Source organism: Festucalex cinctus, chromosome 8 (genome assembly GCF_051991245.1).
Source record: "Festucalex cinctus isolate MCC-2025b chromosome 8, RoL_Fcin_1.0, whole genome shotgun sequence".
Taxonomy (NCBI): domain Eukaryota; kingdom Metazoa; phylum Chordata; class Actinopteri; order Syngnathiformes; family Syngnathidae; genus Festucalex; species Festucalex cinctus.
This window is the reverse complement of record NC_135418.1, coordinates 27,905,892-27,925,928: the sequence shown is the minus strand read 5'-3', so window position 1 is coordinate 27,925,928 and position 20,037 is coordinate 27,905,892. Positions and strand designations below refer to the sequence as shown.

The 20,037-nt window shown below is 39.2% G+C and overlaps 1 protein-coding gene across 2 annotated transcripts in view; it reads right to left on the bottom strand.

Moving 5' to 3' along the window:
• Nucleotides 1-7,970: 7,970 nt before the first annotated feature.
• Nucleotides 7,971-20,037, bottom strand: part of wnt4 (wingless-type MMTV integration site family, member 4) — a 91,681-nt gene continuing 79,614 nt past the window's right edge. For both annotated transcript variants that reach the window (XM_077529517.1, XM_077529516.1), the window contains 5 exons: nucleotides 12,149-12,230; nucleotides 11,398-11,551; nucleotides 10,546-10,677; nucleotides 9,916-10,058; nucleotides 7,971-8,604 (listed from right to left, as the gene is read on the bottom strand). In XM_077529517.1, the coding sequence (XP_077385643.1) occupies nucleotides 8,134-8,604; nucleotides 9,916-10,058; nucleotides 10,546-10,677; nucleotides 11,398-11,551; nucleotides 12,149-12,230 (982 nt within the window). In that variant the 3' untranslated portion in view covers nucleotides 7,971-8,133. The remainder of the gene's footprint in view (nucleotides 8,605-9,915; nucleotides 10,059-10,545; nucleotides 10,678-11,397; nucleotides 11,552-12,148; nucleotides 12,231-20,037) is intronic.

The window sequence follows — 20,037 nt, the reverse complement described above, 5'->3', positions numbered from 1 at the left end:
ACTTTCTGCTCTTATTGGACACAAGTAACTGTACTTGCAGTACTGAGTGACGATTGCAACCTCAGCAAATCTGTCAAGTCTGTACTTGTGGCTACACGATCTGTAAAGCACTAAATGAAAAATAATATAATCAGTCAATGGTGTAGCGAGCGATCAATTCACACTTTCGCAAAGTCTGCACAGACGTACATCAATTCTGGAAATGACGGCAAACGAGGGTGAGGTATCAGGTGAGGCGCCCTGCATCGCTCGCGCCGAGTTGACGGCGGGTCGGCAATTTCGCACTGTTCTCGTTCTCCTCATGACGCTAACCTCCTTTGCCCGCACGAATCTCCGAGGGCTTCGCACATTCCTCGCGTTTCTCAAGTGCCGTCTGTCAGCACCTTCTTCCACTAAAGAGACACTGACAGCCATTAATTATCACGCAGGCTGAACGAAGGGCATCGCCGTCTGCTGTGTCTGCCTGTGATACAACCCGTGCGTACACGCACACACCCGCGGAGGGATAACACCTGGCCTCCATTGGCCTTCATGGTGTTTGACAAATGAGTGTAAATGTTTTGTCCTCTGGGAGAATCCAATCACCATTAAGTCTGCTTCGTAAGCGTGCGCCGGACTTTCTCAAACTTGCAAATGTGGCAGCTATAACAAGCTGTCGTAGCATTTTTTTTAGCGCTAGCATACTTTTTCTTCCCCCCTACTAGTAAGACAATTCAGTGCGCTAGTAGAACGTCTGTGTTGCACAAATGTGCATTATCCTGCATGCTACTAGTTTAAAGGGATACTTTACTTATTTAGCCATTTTTGGCAGTCAAACACGAATATTATGCCAATTATAAATTTGATATTTTCATTATTTTTCACGTACAATTAGTACCTTTAAAAACACATTTTGCAACTTGCTGTCGACTGAAAATGACGTCACAAGGTGCTCGGGTAACCAATCACAGCTCAGCTTGTGAATGTCACATGACCAAACCTAGAAAACAGGTGAGCTGTGATTGGTTACATGAGCCCTTGTGATGTCATTTTCAGTCGACAGCAAGTTGAAAAATGTGTTTTTAAAGGTACTAATTGTACGTGAAAATTAATGAAAGTATCAAATTAATTATACACAAAATATTAAATTTTTATTGCTATAATGGGATAAATAAGTGAAGTATCCCTTTAAGTATAAACTGCTACTCCTTAACATCTAGTGCTTCACGAGTAGTACTAGTAGCAAAATAGTGCCCAGTTTTGCCTCACTTGTAACATGTGGTTCTACTTCTAGTCCTTCTAGTAGTGCGTTGAATTGTCTTATTACACTAGTTGGATCGTGAATAAAATCTCAAATGGATTTCCATCCAACATCAAGTCTCAAATTTCCATTTTTTTCCCCCCCGTCTGTCGGCAGCAAGATTCAAACCTTTGATGTTGCAGTCAAAGCAAAATCCTCACAGAAGAAGCCCAACAAATGAGGGACGGTTGTTGAATCAATGTCATATGTTGGATCTGTTGATTTTTTTTTTTCTGTACTGTTACAAGGCCAGGACATACTGGTAAGAGTTGTGATTTACACAGCTGTTTTTGGGCAGCCATTATAGGCATGAAACCCATTTATAGTGACTGGTTGTGTAAAGTGTTTTTTTTTTGTTTTTTTTTAAATCGTTAAATTGTCACAAACGGGGGCGAACGTGTCGGCTGCGTGACGTCACTCCCGCGGCAATTTGAAAGTACGCACGGATTATTGTTTTTTTTTCTCACTCACTCACTCACTCACTCACTCACTCACTCACTCACTCACTCACTCACTCACTCACTCACTCACTCACTCACAGAAGCTTACGTGTGTGAATGAATGAGTGAAGAAAGATAAACAAAATGGAAAAATACAGGCTGGGGTTGTGGGGGTTTAGGACAAAATCACCCCCACACGTGAAGAAAAGCCCAGATCTGTAAATTGAGAAGTAGTTTGTTTGTTTAAATCCTGTATTTAAAAAGTGCATTTTCTTGAGTTAAACCGGCGATGTGTGATGTAGATCATCATCATTTGTCATAAATGCCATATTAATAATATTTATAATGTGTTTTTACTGTGACAAAACGCAATCGTGACTTACTCCCTTCACCTTGACGACAAACGTGTTCACAAACTGTCACGCCGCTGAAATTCTTTATTTGTTCAGCTGCATTCATTTACCTCCGTGACACTCTGAAGGTCCGCCCTCTATCTCCGCCCATCTCGCAGTGAACTGCCGCTTGCTCTCGTGTAAATGACTCCAACTGTGTATTTTGTGCGGACCGCTCGCCGCCTTCGACAGCCAGGTGGCCGTCAAGTGACGCGTTCACTGGTCACTGCAAGGGTAATTTTGACACGGCCGATTGCTTGTTGACTTAAAGATACATGTGACACACACACACGCACACGCCTTCTCCTTTTCACCTGCATGTCTTCAGGTGTAAGAGTACATTTACTATCCCAGGTGTGAAAAGAAGGTTCATTTGTCGTTCATGTGAAATCTCAGTGGTGACAGACGCTCGGCTAAAAGTAGAGAGGTGCGCATGCCGTCTGTGATCCTCCATCTCTGCATGCAGAGATGGCGTTGGGCCAGGTAAAGCCCCCCCCATCAACATTCTGAAACACCTTATCACTGTCGCTCTTGAGACATTCCTTCCGATCAATCTGGGCTTAATGTTGCCCTAAAAGCCCTCGAGGCGAGGGCTTTGAATTTATTTTGCGTATTGAACTCAAAAAAGTCTCGGTGTATTTGGACGGGCGTGATATACAGACCTGTTTAAAATTCACATTTGTTATGAAAGTACAACAAGGAACTCAGTGCAGGCTTTTGTTTTGACTTTTGACTCGGGTCCAGTTCAAGTCTGCTATTGTTCCCGAACTAATCAAAGTCTGGTTTATTCATGAGAAACCAGAGGGCCTGTTTTTTTTTTCTGGGAAATGCAAATATGGATAACAAATATGAACAACAAAGCAAGTAAGGATTATCATCGTGGTTATTCGTGCCAGAATGCAAATGCATATTTTTGCCGCTGTAATTTAACAGAATGCCGTATATTATGCATGTTTTTAACAGATTATTCCAAAGAGAGACTTCAAGATGTTTATTTATTGTCACTGATGTTTAAAAACATGCCACCAACAGGAAAGGCTCCTGGACCAGATGGTATTCTAGCTGAATTCTGGAAAAAAAATGATTGTTACTTTTGGGCATTTTCACTGAGGGGTGTCGTCATCATTAGGTGGCGAATGCAGCATCCCCATTGGTCATGAAGCAGGTGTAACCGTTCCATTACGGTTGCATAATGTACGAAAACCGTCACTTAAATTTACGCGAACATGTATATTTATGTCCAAATGATACACTGACAATATTAGAATGAAATTCACATTATGTTTTATTCTATTCACGTCATACTGCTGCCTCTTCTGGTTGCCTCGTAGAAAAACAACAACAACAATAAAAAAATAAAAAAAAAACAGTGAAAAAAAAAATGATTTTACTAAAAATTTATGTGCACATATATATGCATATCCTTTTTTTTTTTTTTTTTTTTTTTAAGAGAAGAAAAACAACAACAACAATAAAAAAATAAAAAAAAACAGTGAAAAAAAAATGATTTTACTAAAAATTTATGTGCACATATATATGCATATCCTTTTTTTTTTTTTTTTCTTTTTTCTTTTTTTTTTAAGAGAAGAAAAACAACAACAACAATAAAAAAATTAAAAAAAAGAGTGAAAAAAAAAAATTATTTTACTAAAAATTTATGTGCACATATATATGCATATCCTAATAATGGTCTGATAATATTGTAACACGAGTCGCAATATTGTGTATTATATTAACATCGTAATACAGGGTGATTCAAAATGAATGACCCTATTTCATGATCAGATATTCTGTGAAGGAAAAATAGCAAAAAAATAACAGTCAAGTTTTGGCAAAATCCTGATTCATGTATAATGTAAATTGGCGGCTGTTTACCATCATCTATACAAGGATATTTTATTATCATCAAATGATCAAAACAAGTGTCTCGAATGGGAACTCTATGCAGCACACATCTCCAATTGTTTTTGCCGAGTGACAACAAGGCAGCCATGATACCAGAGCAAGAAAGCTGAGAGGGGTAAGATGGAGGGTGCGGGGGTGGTGGTGGTGGTCGGAGGTGGGTGGGAGAGCTGGAGAAGAAAGTAGTGCAACTGTCATCACAAACAAGAACCATCTGTCTCATTTGTGCAACTTGTTTTCTTTTAATATGAGAACTATGCCTGAGAAGATCTCCGAGTTTGAGAGGGGCCAAGGAGGAGGCTGGTTTAAAGCCAGTCTTCTTTCTGGAGTCTGAGCGAGTGGCATTAAAAAATATTCCGGCCCAACCTGCACTCTTAACCCTTCAAATGCGTCGTCGCTCAAATGTGGCCCGCGTCCGCTTTGCCCGTTGTCGGGCTTCTTGAACGCAGGTGGCACCTCTGACGTAGAATGAGGAAAATGAACCAAAGGCACCCAAAATGTGGAATGTTTCACACATGGTGGGGAAGTCGTTTTCACTTTCGTCAAGTGGGGTAATGTGCGGGCATGCGATGCCGTGAGAGGGTTTTCTTGGGACGCAGTTTTGAATCTCAGTGGGTGAGTTGTCGCTGTGAGTTGTCGTTTACTCAAGATAATTGACTGTATTTACAGAATTCACCATTTTACTGTATTGGATTAAAAAAAAATAAATGAACATATTTTAATAATTTTTTTTGTATGATTTTTTTTTTTTAATCTTTATGTCTATGAGCATGGATGCACAGTAGGGATAGACCGATAATCGGCTGGGCCGATTATCGGCGCCGATATTTGACTTGTTGACAAATATCGGCATCGGCCTTTTTACAAATCTGAAGGCCAATAAAACTGGAATCAAGTTATCCCATTAAATAATTAAAAAAATAAATTTATAAATTATGTTGAAATTTTGGAAAACTTTATTTACGGTAGAAAACTTTAGAAAACGTATTTAGCATTTATTTATTTATTTATTTATTTATTCACTGCACTTTTTAATTTATTAAAAATAATACTTGAAAAAAATGTAGAAATTATGTTGACATTTTGGAAAACTTTATTTACAGTAGAAAACTTTAGAAAACGTATTTAGCATTTATTTATTTATTTATTTATTCACTGCACTTTTTAATTTATTAAAAATAATACTTGAAAAAAATGTAGAAATTATGTTGACATTTTGGAAAACTTTATTTACAGTAGAAAACTTTAGAAAACGTATTTAGCATTTATTTATTTATTTATTTATTCACTGCACTTTTTAATTTATTAAAAATAATACTTGAAAAAAATGTAGAAATTATGTTGACATTTTGGAAAACTTTATTTACAGTAGAAAACTTTAGAAAATTTATTTATTTACTGCAAACACTGGGAGGTCCCAACACTTTTTAATTTATATAAAAATAATAATAATAATAATAATAAAATGAATACATTTAGAAATTGTTGAAATTTTGGTAAACTTTATTTACAGTAGAAAACTATTTACTTGCTTGCTTAGTTTTGAATTTAGCTTATCACATGCTGATGACCCTGGAAGTTCCCTACATTTTCTACAATTTCTGTTAAAATTTTTAATTAAACAAAACTGTCTATTATTTATATGTTTAAAATGAAAAGAAAAGTTTATTATTATTAGAATTTTTTACACTATTATTTTATCTTTTACTGCAAATGATATCGGCTTGAAATATCGGTTATCGGCCTCCTTGACGACTAATAATCGGTATCGGCATCGGTCCTGTAAAAAAACGTATCGGTCTATCATTAATGCACAGTAAAAATGTATTCAGGACTTGCTCATGCATTTCCATGACGACAAACACACATTTGAAAAGAGCAGTCGGTGACAACAAATTGTATTTGACACATCATATATTCAACATGAACATACATTCATAGACAATATAATCTTCAGTGTATAAGATCTACATTATGATTATTAAAACGATAGCACGTTATTATTAAGATTGGCAAGCGTGGCTTTTTTTTTTTTTTGTGGTACAAATTGTCCGCACGTGTTGACAGATGCTGCGGGGTCGACGGCTTCTTATGTGCGGTTGGAGAGAAAGTGCTTCAGTCATCATGCGTGGTGAACATAATCAGCAAACCATCCGGCACACCCCGTAACGTTTTTGTTGTCGTAGTGTTGTTTGATACTTTTGTGTTTTTGTTTTGTTTGTATTTGTCCTGTCAAACTGTCAGGATGATGTCACACCAGCAACTACATGTACTCAAAATCGTTTTCAAAACACTAATATTGGCCATTTTGGACCAAAATTCGACCAGATAAGTGTAGAACAAAACTTTTGCAGGTGTTTTTTTTGGCAAATTAATGTTAAGTTTTTGTTGAATAAAGGTCAATTCTAAAATTGTGTCTAGTTTGAATGCCACTGCATTTGGTAACCCCAATGGATGTTGTACTCTGCAATTCAGTTATTTTGGGAAGCCATCTTAAATGTTTACAACGGAAAAACTTCAGTTCATTGCGAGCTGAACCAAACCATGACGCTTGGTGTAAACAGGGTTTACTGTTTTTTTTTGCTATTACCTCTACGGCTCTTTTTAGGAGCGATATTTTCTGAATGTGAATGTTTTTGTTTGTTTGTTTGTTTGTTTGTTTGTTTGTGTTCATGCTGTGCGTTTACTGAAAGGAAGGAGATGATAGTGGCTTTCACTTGTCATTCATCGGCTCCCTTCACACACAAAACATGCCTGCATTCGTGTGTGTGAGTCGAGCAGCATCCTGGCACCGCATGGCGCCAAATAATAAGGCTGGGTTAAAAACGAAGAAAGAATAATTGATAAAAAAAAAGTGATTTTCCTTTTTGGAGCGTGATATCGATTCATAAAACCATCCATTTTCTTAACCGCTTATTCCTCACAAGGGTCGCAGGGGGGTGCTGGAGCCTATCCCAGCTGGCTTCGGGCAGGAGGCGGGGTACACCCCGAACTGATTGCCAGCCAATCGCAGGGCACCGGGGGTGCTGGAGCCTATTCCAGCTGGTCGATTTATTTTAATATGTCTTTTTTTTTTTCCCCATAAATGACCATGAAAATAGAATTTTAATTGCCACATTTTTTTGTGGCTTGCTGTTTACTTGAAATTTACATTTCACATGAATTTAAAAGTATTTTTCTTACGTTTATGATAGACCTGATTTATTGCACTTTATGACCATTCAGAATCTTTATAATTTATAATTATTGAATTATAATTATGAATATAATTTCATATAATCAATGCTGATGTCAATGCTTGTGTTATTTTTTATTTTTTTAAATTTGTTTTATTGTTATTTATTATTTAATTTATTTGAATACATAAATCCTTTAACCAGTTACTGCCGCCTCAAAATTTAACTTGGAATTTAATGTTTGTGGACTTTTGTTTTTGTTCTTTTATTTAAACCTTGATATTTAAGAAGAATTGATTTTCCATAATGAACCAATATCGGATTGAACTGAAGTGAATGAAACAGGAAAAAAAAAAAAAAATCAATATCAAATCGATCAAAACAAAATTGATTGAGGACATTTGAATCAATACCCAGACCTGCCAAATACACAACTCGACGTCACAAAATCTTAGCTCAGTGCAGCCATACACACACGGAAAGCATCAAGTCCACGTACGACCGGTTCAGTCTCTGCGGCGTCTTTTTATTGACGCTCTCTTTGCACCGATCGAGTCCCCGAAGCGGCAGCAGCAAGGACGGAGGGCCGCCGCCATGCAGCCCCTCCCTCGAGTCACATACCCCCTTTCACCTCACCCATCTGTGGGTGCTGTTTGTCCCTCCTTATCTCCGCTAGACGTCCCCCCTCCTTTCTTAGTCAATCCCAGATAAGCTCCTCAGTCTCAACAAATAAGTTAAACATTACAAGAAGGCGGAGAAGGAGGGGGGTGGGGGGGGGGTGGTGGTGAGGGATTCGTTCTAATTGAGAAAGACGCGAGCAGCATGACGAGTTACTCGGCCCGGAAAAGTCGTGGAAACTTTGGTCCTATCCAGCCGAAGAGGCTTCATGAGACCTCGGTGCGCTCTCTCTCTCTCTCTCTCTCCAGTTGCGATCGATTTGTTCATCATCGACACGTGTGCACCTCCTCCATCGTGCGGCACTTCTTGCACTTGACGTAGCAGCACCAGTGGAACTTGCAGCTGCACCTGTCCTCCACCTCCACCTGCTGCGTCTGAAAACCGCGTCCGCAGCACATCAGCTCGCAGCCGTCGATGGCCTTGGAGGTTCGGTTGCACTGGCGGCCCACCGTGCCCAGCACGCCCGGGGTGCGGGGGTCGCGCTCGCAGAAGTCCGGACTGGGTTCCAAGTAGACCAGGTCTTCGTCGGTGTGGGGTTTGAACTGGGAGTTGCGAGGCACCAGGACTTTGGCCGAGCCCGTTTTGCGCTGCTCCACCTCGGTGGCGCCGTCAAACTTCTCCTTGATGACGTTGCCCACCTTGCGGAAGGGGGGCATCGCTTTCCAGCAGGTCTTCACCTCGCACGAGCCGGACACGCCGTGACATTTGCACTCCACGCGCATGTGAGCCAGGATGGCCTGAAAAGAAGCGACAAAGTTGACAGAATTATTACGTTAGTATGTAACAAAAACTCCATTTTTGACATGCTACACGATTTTTGTCGAGTTAGGTCTGACAACGGTATTGAACACATTTTTGGGTGCAAAATCCAAAACTGAGCTCAGTTTTTCTCTATCACGTCAAGTTTTTTCAGCAATAGGAACCCCCATTTTATCCAAAAATCTGAAAGAAAAGTCTGCTTTATTCTCATTAGTATTTACGTTGTAGATTCTCACTTGAAGACATCAAAATTAAAGGCAAGATCTTCCGTTTTCACTCAGGAAGATGCACTTTATAAATACAGCCATGAATTCCTTCTCACTCGACACCTCTGGGCTTCTATTAATGCAGGGGTGTCCAAAATTTTTCCTCTAAGGGCCACATACAGAAAAATAGAAAGCTGCAAGGGCCACTTTGATTTTTTTTTAAAGTTATTTATTAACACATTCATTACCAGACCAGCAAAAAAAAAAAGCATCATTTGACGTCTTTTTCCGTCAATGGCAGTGAATGTGTTAAACATGGTAAAAAAATCAATGAAGCAATTATAAATTGTTGACATAATGTGCAGTTACTTATTGAAAACTGCTAACAGTCACAAGGCAAATAGTGACCCCTGTGTGCCACTATATGAGATATGCTTCTCGAATGAGCAGCAGCTGTTCCCAACTTGACATTCTGAACCACAACGGGAACAATCGGTCGTCAACTGACCACACTTAAGAACCATTAATCTAAAGTGATGTTTTCACAAATTGGACCTTGACACTAAGCAACAAGTGGATGAAACTATTTTTATTCCTGAGACTGAATTATTAGCTGCAAATTTGTGTCTTTGCATAGCTAGAAATGTTTAATCCATCCTCTTTTTTTTTTTTTTTTTTTAAACGCCATTGAAAAATTATTTTTAGTATTTGCCGCGGGCCGCCAAAAAATGTATGGCGGGCCGCAAATGGCCCCCGGGCCATAGTTTGGACACCCCTGTATTAATGTGTGGTGTTGATTTTTTTTTATTTTTTTTTCCTGGAATAAAATAAAGACTAAAATGCTAGATTTATAGTCGACTAAACAAAAACGATTTGAGACTGACTGTGATTAAAAAAAAAATAAATAAATAAAAAAAAAACAAGCGTGACTGAAATTGGACTAAAACTGAGACTAAATTTCAAAAATGGCGGATAATGTTAACATTAGTTTGCGGATATTGACAGCACCGATCTATTGCACACAATGTCATATCTCAATCGTGACTGCACAAAAAAAGTGAAAAGATGGAGCCCGGCGTTTACCTTCCTGCCGGCCTCATTGTTGTGCAGGTTCATGAGGGCCCGGCTGGCGGACTGTCCTTTACTCCTCTCCCTCACATCCACAAAGGACTGCGAAAAAGCCACTCCGTAAGCAATGTTGTCACTGCAGCCCGACCACTGGAATCCTGCGACAAGACATTAGAATATCAGGAAATTACACGCACATTAAAAAAAAAACAAAGTACTATATCAAATGACAGTGAAATGTCTGAGGTGATCCTCATAGTGTTGAAGCAGCAAAGCGTTTACCCACAAGTCAGCAGCTTTGCGTTTGACTTATAAGAGGTCTCATTGTTTTGGCTGTCTGGCTTGCAACCGCAGTCTGACACCAGCACAACACTGACTCAGTGATAATCGGCCAGTGATAATCACGCAAGCACCACTTTTACTTAACACACATTCAAGCAACAGCATTTAGTTTGTTTTCTACTCGACTTGTTATTTTTACACAGCTATGGCTTTATAATGGAAGAATTAAACTACCAAGGGCATTTTCTGAACTTTTCTATGTCGGATAATTACAAATGATACGCAACAGATGTGCTCTCCAAATATTGGAAATGTCATTGATTAGGTGTGTTGTTTGCGAGCGGGAGAGAGCGCTATACACACCCTCTGGACTGACTCCATGTACGTTGTGGTCACAGCCACATTTTTCGAGCTCCCCGCTGCTGCAGGCCCTTGTGACCGCAAACGCCACACTGGCTGCTGAGATGGCGTACACAAAGGCGGCCTCGCGGGTGCCTAAAACACACACACACACACGCAGGCACGTTGGCTTATTATTCGCCGAAGGAACAAATGAACAATGTATTTAACTCATTTGCTCCCAATAACGTGTAAATACGTTTTTTTAATGTTCTAAGTGTCCCAAAGACGTGTTTATACGTTGTTGTTTTTTTGTTGTTTTTTTTAATGCTACAGCATACAGAAGGCTTTGATGCAGCCTCTCAACTGCAAAGAACGGTTGCAGAAATGGCAGTTATTACACAAACGGCCAGCAGGTGGCAGCAGAGCAATGGAGCTCAAACAGGGCCATGTAGAGAAAAAAGCTCAATTACTTACAATTTTGAATAGATTTGTGAAAACTGATCAAACTTAGCTCTCTTCTAATGCTAATTGCTGCAAAACGGAAACAGATAGAAACATACTTTTTTTTTTTCCTGATGAAAGAAGAGACTTTAATCTTTCTTTTGGTAGGTTCCATGCTTTTATAGCAATAGAACACAATATTAACACAATATATAATATATATAATATAATATATAATAATATAATATAATATAACACAATATTCTGTGGGCCTTGCAAAATCAGTCAAAATCCAGTAAAACAGCCGAGAGCGAACGGGATTGCGAAATGTGAAAATGGCTGCGAGTGAATGAGTTAAGAAGAGTTTAATAACACAACAAAGTGAGTCGAGGATTAAGAAGTGGAGTCAGTGTGCTGTTTTGGTCAACTCACCCTGGGTGACCACTTTGCCAAAGACAGGCATGCTCTCCAGAGTGGAGCAATTCCACCGACGGTTACGGAACTGGAACTGACACTCGTCTATGGCCAGCTGAGCGCCGCGCCGCACCGCGTCCATCACCTCCACGCTGCGCTTACAGATCTGAACCTGCGGCACAACACACGCATCACGGCTACGTCAATTACAAATTTTTCGGGGACTGGTGCCCGTGCGGGCCACGTAAAAGCTGGCGCGTTTCCATTTCCGAATTCTCGTTTTTAGTTTTTGGAAATTTACTCTGGTGCACTGCGGACATTTTCTTTTACATGCACCTGATGAATTGACTCGACTTTAGACCAGGTAAAACCAGGTCTAAGTTGTGGAACAGGAGGTGAGACATTTTGGTGAATTTGATTGAGACGCAGGCAGTCGGTAGACGTCATCATATTTCACTCCTGAATCAAATTGTGAGCGTGTAGCTGCTAGAGCAGGGGTGGCGAGATCCGGTCCTCGAGGGCCGCATTCCTGCTGGTTTTGGATATTTCCCTTCTTCAACACAGGTTGATTCATGATCAGCTCATCAGCTAGCTCTGCAGAATCCTGATAACGAGCCTGTTAATTGGAATCAGCTGCACTTCGAGTAGGGAAATCTATAAAACCTGCAGGGGACCGCAGTTTGCCACCCCTGTAGCTAGAGTAACTAAACTGTAGTGTGTCCCTGTCCATTGTGCAAAAATAACATTGCAGTCTCATCGGTGAACGCACCTGTCTCTGAATGAGGCCTCGTAACCTCTCGCACGTCTCTTCATCCCGGATGCTTCCGACTGACGATAGCTTGGCCAAGTAGCTGATGGGAGAGAAAATAGAAGACATGGAAATGATGTCAGCTATTACGCAATATGTGCCATGAGAACAGAAATGCAATACGCAAGTGACTCACTGGTCATATTGGTGAAACTTTCAAAACATTAGACCTGTTGATATGTACGAGTGCGAGTTTGGCTTATGTTCACGCATGAGCAAATGAACACAGTGGGGAAACAAATTTGAGTTTAATTATGGAACACAAAGTTCATTTAACAGCACTATTTTTTTTTTTTTTAACATTTTTTAATGACCGCCCCTTACTTGGAAAGCCGGTACTGGATGAAGCAGACACGTCCACGTCAACATTTAGCAGTAATACAATTAATATTGATACATATATTTGAGGAGACTGGGGTCAAGTTGTATTTTACAGTTTTAAAAAATGTGCAGAATTTCACAAGTTACTTTATGCTAAAGATTAGATAGCTCTAAATATAAAAAAAAAAAAATGCACTAAGCTGTCGCCAATGTCTTACAAATGAAATTATGCCGTCTAGTGGCAGAAAATGACCGCAACATAAATTCATATCACACTCGTTTTTTACAGTACAGAAATTACTGTATCAATAACTAAAAGATGCAGCCGTATTTATGTTAGGTTAACATTTTTTCCCACTTTTAGGTTAACAAGAGTATGAAAACAGAAAAAAAAAAAGTTTATTATCGTAAAATGTACATTTAGGAGAGACATATTTGCGATTAAACGTGAGTTAACTACTGAAGTAATTTTAACTCATTCACTCGCCGCCATTTTCACATTTCGCAATCCCGTTCGCTCCCGGCTGTTTTACTGAATTTTGACTGATTTTGCAAGGCCCACCGAATATTGTGTTCAATTGCTATAAAAACACGGAACCTATCAAAAGAAAGATTAAAGTCTCTTAAAGTTTCTTTCATCTCTTCTTTCATCATGAAAAAAAAGTATGTTTCTATCTGTTTCCGTTTTGCAGCAATTAGCATTAGAAGAGAGCTAAGTTTCATCAGTTTTCACAAATCTATTTAAAATTGTAAGTAATTTAGCTTTTTTTCTACATGGCCCTGATTGAGCTCCTTTGCTCTGCTGCCACCTGCTGGCCGTTTGTGTAATAACTACCATTTCTGCAACCATTCTTTGCAGTTGAGAGGCTGCATCAAAGCCTTTTATATGCTTTGGCATTAAAAAAAAACAAAAAAAACGTGTAAATACGTCTTTGGGACACTTAAAACATAAAAAAAAAAACGGATTTATACGCTATTGGGAGCAAATGAGTTAATCGCCTGACGCCCCTAGTCGTAAACATGACGGCTGCATTGAAAGTCTTCCACATGCAATCAAAGATGCAACTTTGCTGCAAACCGCCATTTCCGATTACGCCGGGCAGGCTCGGTTCCCATGATGTTGTGAGAATGTTTTGGATGAAATTCTGCTTGTGAGGAGTGAAAGTGGTTTATCACAGACAGCACCTCTAGGCCAGACAGGTCAGACAGATAATCCTGCATACAAACACACACACACAAAATTGTAGACGTGTGAGAAAATGACATCGGTCTTGATGCCCCCCCACGCCCCCGCACAACCTCCCCAACTCACTTCACTCTCATCATATCTCCAGGCCCAGCTGCGCTTTACAGAAATAGGCTTTCAACAATTTCCGACACTGAATTCCCCTTTGAGGTCGGAGCCTTGATGATGTACCGTCTAAAACCGCTCAAAAGGTTCCTGACATGTCATCTTTCGATGTGCTTGTTGAGTCTGAAACGAGTCCTCTGATATTGCCCACGTTTAAAAATGCACCATCTTGAGTTGACCCGAAAAAAATGAGGATCAAACTGTTCTTAGAATGAAACAAGCACATTGATGAGAACAGAGTCCAGAGTAATGGCTTGGATTTGTTTTGGGTTGTTGTTTTTTTGCCAAGGTGTATATATTGTAGATAAACTAGTTACAAGTGTAACCCGACACGAAAACCAGAGTGCGACCTTTGGATGATAAATTAGCCATTGTGAAGGTAAAAGAAATCAATAAAATCATTTGGGCTCTTCTAAACGAACATACAACGTCGAAACGACTGGAAACAGATGTAGAATGTGGCAAGCAAGGAAAAGGAGCCGCACTCGATGACAGAAGATGCGAACCGCTCGTTTACAAGATTTTAAAACAAATGCAAACTAACTGAACCTCCATTTTACGTTTACAAAACTAACTAACTATGCTTACAATGAAAACGTCCATTTGTCCAAAAATTGTCCCTAACAAGCCTGCTCTGAAAACTAACTCATTTAAACAAATAATAATAATAATAATAATAATAATAATAATAATAATAATAATAATAATAATAATAATAATAATAATAATAAGGCAGATGATGATTTTTTTTATGCTAGACTGAGCATACAGAAGGCGTTGATGCAGCCTCTCAACTGCAAAGAACGGTTGCAGAAATGCTAGTTATTACACAAACGGCCAGCAGGTGGCAGCAGAGTAATTAGAGATCAAATAGGGCCATGTAGAAAAAAAGCTGAATTACTTACAATTTTGAATAGATTTGTGAAAACTGATGAAACTTAGCTCTCTTCTAATGCTAATTGCTGCAAAACGGAAACAGATAGAAACATACTTTTTTTTCCTGATGAAAGAAGAGACTTTAACTCATTGGCTGCCATTGACGGAAAAAGACGTCAAATAATGCAATTTTGCTGGGCTGGCAGTGAATGTGTTAAACACAATGTGCCAATATATTTTGTGATTATATTGCAGCATCCTTTTTTTAAGGCAAATTTTGCTTAAAAATCCGTCAATTTTGGTTACATCTCATCTTAACTCATTGACTGCCATTGACGGAAAAAGACGTCAAATAATGCATTTTTGCTGGGCTGGCAGTGAATGTGTTAATCTTTCCTTTGGTAGGATCCATGCTTTTATAACAATTGAACACAATATTCTGTGGGCCTTGCAAAATCAGTCAAAATCCAGTAAAACAGCCGGGAGCGAACGGGATTGCGCAATGTGAAAATGGCTGGGAGTGAATGAGTTAATGAGGGTTTTGGTCTAGTCTAGTCTAGTTTTAGTCCGGGGAAAAAAGTATATTGATGAAATTAACACTACTTGCATGTAAAATAATTTATGAATCGTCATTCCAGTTAGATGGGTTTTTTTGTTATGAAAAATGACAGTTGGAACAATTTCAAATTGGAGCGCAAGCAGTCTGCTGTCAAAGTCTAGGAGGTCAAACACCTCTTTCTTTCCAGGTCCCCTCTCATCGCATCCTCTCAGCAGTCGCAGATAATCCTCCTCTCACTGCCTCTTTGAAGGCCCAACCAGACAATGTCAGTATTCACCACTCATCACTAATGATAACCCTGCTCCCGCCACTCCACAGCATCTCAGCCATATCCACCAACATACAGTAACGGTGACCTCACGCCGACTCACTTTATTGCAATTTCATTCATGATGAAGGTCTGGGCACACGATAGTTTGAAGTATGTGTCTTGCTGTCCTCATTTTCTAGCATCACGGAAACAATGCCAGCGAGTCAGTGAGTACATTTTGACCTCGGAGGACGTTTGAATACTCGATGTTACGCACTGGGTCGTGTTTAATAGAAGTAACCATTAGGAGACAGCTTGGAGTGTCAATTGAAAATTTAAGAAGGGCCTATTTTCGTGCCCAGTACAAGTCGAGGGGGGAAATGTTTTTTATTTTATTTTTCTCGTGGAGTAAACACAAGTGAACGTATTTGCGAGTATGTTCGAACGTATTTGCGAGTATGTTTGAACATATTTGCGAGTATGCTCGAAAATATTTCAATACGTTCGAACGTATTTGCGAGTATGTTCAAAAATATTCGCAAGTATGTTCGAACGTATTTGCGAGTATGTTCGAACATATTTCAATACGTTTGAACATATTTGCGAGTATGTTCGAACGTATTTGCGAGTATGCTCGAAAATATTTCAATACGTTTGAACATATTTGCGAGTATGTTTGAACATATTTGCGAGTATGTTTGAACATATTTGCGAGCTTGTTCGAACATATTTGCGAGTATATTCGAACATATTTGCGAGTATGTTGGAAAATATTTGCGAGTTGTGTTCGAACATATTTGCGAGTTTGTTCGAACATATTTGCGAGTATATTCGAACATATTTGTGAGTATGCTCGAACATATTTGTGAGTATGTTCGAACGTATTTGCGAGTATGTTCGAACGTATTTACGAGTATGTTTGAACATATTTGCGAGTATGCTCGAAAATATTTCAATACGTTCGAACGTATTTGCGAGTATGTTCAAAAATATTCGCAAGTATGTTCGAACGTATTTGCGAGTATGTTCGAACATATTTCAATACGTTTGAACATATTTGCGAGTATGTTCGAACGTATTTGCGAGTATGTTTGAACATATTTGCGAGCTTGTTCGAACATATTTGCGAGTATATTCGAACATATTTGCGAGTATGTTGGAAAATATTTGCGAGTTGTGTTCGAACATATTTGCGAGTTTGTTCGAACATATTTGCGAGTATATTCGAACATATTTGTGAGTATGCTCGAACATATTTGTGAGTATGTTCGAACGTATTTGCGAGTATGTTCGAACATATTTGCGAGTATGTTTGAACATACTCGCCAGCCAAAATTTTTTACTCCACATTGGCAGCTCTAGCTTCCGTAGTCTGTAAATTAAAGTTGAAAATGCAATCACTTGTCTCGGAAATAAAAATAAAAATAAAATCTGCCTCACTGGCCCAATACTTTTAGATAGGCAATAGATGCAATTCATGCGATTTCCTTCGGGACGTGTTTTTTTTTTTTTTTTTTTTAATATGAAAAGTCATGGGAAAGGAACGGACAGACCTTGAGCAAGTGTGTTTCATTTTCAGCCCTGTTATCTGCTCATTCTGCGGCGAGCGCACCCTTGCTTCCCTTCGACGAGGTTAACAAAACACCTCGCCCAACAGGCAGAGGAGTCAACCCATAGAAGGGCAGAGCAACACACATGCACACGCACGCACGCCTCGTCCCCCCCCCTGCATAAATCCCACGGACCTAAACCCAGTGGAGCCGGCGGTGTTGCGAAGGCCGACGGCGCGTAATGCAACACAAACAGACGAGCGGCCCGCGGATGCGCTTCGGCCCAGGTGGAATGAAGCGAGCCTCCCACTTGGAACCCCGCGCAGCCTTATGAAAATAAGAGATAAGTCCAGACAGGGGCGACTTTAAGGACATATGCCGTGATGTTGGATAGAAAACACTGACGAGAATGAAAATGGTAGAACAAGATGGAAAAAAAAACAAATATTGACGTAATGTTTACGAATAATTGTTGTGCTACTAAAAGAGTCGTATCCAATTGTTACAGTCCAAAATACTTCCATCTAGTTTGTAAATAATTTCTCCTGTTCAGGGTCACAGATGGACTTGGTCCTCTCTCAGCGGTTTTGGGTAAAATACCAACTTTTTTGTGTGTGTAAACCGTGCAAGAATGTTATTGAGTGAGTTCTGTTGGGCAACTTAGCAGATGGAGACTGCAGTTGGTTTTCTTTCTGGAACTTTTTCAGAAGGGTCACAAAACAGCCATCCAGCTTATTTTCTATCACGGCGTGTCCCCATTTTTTTAACGAGGGTGCTGCTGGAACCGTTAAACTAAAAACCAGCAAAAGACAAAAACTCAAAGTGACGTCAAAACACGAGGAAACAAACACTGCACATTGCACACAATAGCGACAGAGTTCCAACCAGGAAGGACTGAAGCAAACCAGGAAACTAAATACAAGCCAAGTGACGAGAAAACGAGAGACACCTGGACAAGGCACGTGACTGGGGGAGCTGATTAGATGAAGCAAGGGATGCTGTGGGGGGGTTGAAGAGCACAGGTGCAAACAAGACCTAACGAGCAAGACAGGACATAACAAAGCAAGCCATAACAAGAAAAAAAAAAAAAAAAAAAACTTAATATAATGTAGACGAACACAAATCATGACAGCCCAATTTTGTTCCAAGCACATGGGCGACAAATCTACCAAAAAATAAAACCCAATTCACAACCGCTTAACAATCTTTCAGTTGCATTATTCAGCCTCGTAAACTGCGGAAGTAATGCTGCATTCGAGGATGGTCGGAAATCGGACTTTTCCGTGTTCAAACCAGGAAGAGTGTACGGGAACGCCCCCTTGAACTCGGAAATTCCACTTGCGAAGTCAGAAAAAAAAAAAAAAGAAAAAAAAAAAAAAAGGACCCCGACTTCACCGACGTACTACAAGTGACGTCACTCTGGTGGTTTCCCCTTTGGAAACGCAGACCGTGAATGGTAAAACAACTAGATAGCTTTCTTCATTCATAAATATTCGTCATAACTTCACGTAACGCAGCATACGTGACAGTATGAACTGTATGGAATGATTATGAAATAAGATAAAAACAATAAATGAAGCAAAATGGCGGAGGTCAAAATGAGTTTTGACGACCAAAATTTAAAAAAAAAAGAAACAAATAATCTATCACTATCCTCCATTTTGGTTGTTTACTTTCGCCTCCAACGCTTTCAAGTTGGAACTGGGAAAAAAAATAACTTGGATATCCGACTTCCAACCATCCTCAAATGCAACATAACACAAACCAAATAATAAAAAAAATCAATGGAACAAGTAAAGAAATATTTATTTAGTTTTATTTTTTAAAAATCAATGCTCCTCTGTATTTAATCTTGAATCATAAACTATACTGACCGAATATAAGATCTGATACAGATCTGCTGCACTTAACATAACAGGTAAAAAAAATAAAAAATAAAAAAAATGTACCAGGCAAATTAGCAAAGTGCAGCTCCAGCTATAAGACACAGAAATTCTTGCATGCTCTATCATCATCATCATCATCATCATCATCACCACCAATGCAGAATGAACACACCCATAATATTCCTCTCTTGCTAATTGGGGAATGCATCAGACACAAAAATAGCAAGCAGAGAAATAAATAATAAAAATAAAATAATAAATAAATAAATAAATAAATAAATAAATAAATAAATAAACATTTTATAACAGTATGGTAAAAATAAGACAAATTTGAAACGATTCTGATAACATTATTTTCAGTCCTAAGACATCCTATACAACCTGTAGGGGGCACTATTTCACTAGTTGATTGTGATCCCTGCATGCTTGTTGTGAGACGCCGTATCACCTTTGCCGAGATGAAATCTCTTTAAAAAAAAAATAAAAAAAAAAAAAATATATATATATATATATATATATATATATATATATATATATATATATATATATATATATATATATATATAAATATTGGGTAGTACAGTACAGAAAGTCTAAGCGCATTCCAAGTACATTTTAAGTCACTCGTTGAAGAAACCAGAAAGTGGAAGTCATGACGTGAAAAAAAAATAAAATAAAAAAGTGAGGCAATCCCGATACTATGGAAATATGTTTGTTTGTTGGTGTGTTTATGAGCTTACACGTGTGCCTGGGTGTATTTATATGCCGGCGGCTCCACTAGAGCTCATTGCCCGGGGGGTGGGTGGGTGGTGGGGGGGCAAATAACGTGCTGTGCCAACACCACCAGACTCCCACTGAAACACATACACATTAACATGTCCGCCGTTTCCGGCCAATTTGGGAAAATAAATGAAAGACGGTCAAATCCGTGGATTAACCCTCTCAGCATGCTATCGGCTGCCATCGCCCAATAAGGCTCGGAATAATTGCGCGTGTGTCGTACGTGTGTGTGCGTGTTTTAGAAGCAAAAAATGTTACTAACGACAGGCTGGGACGT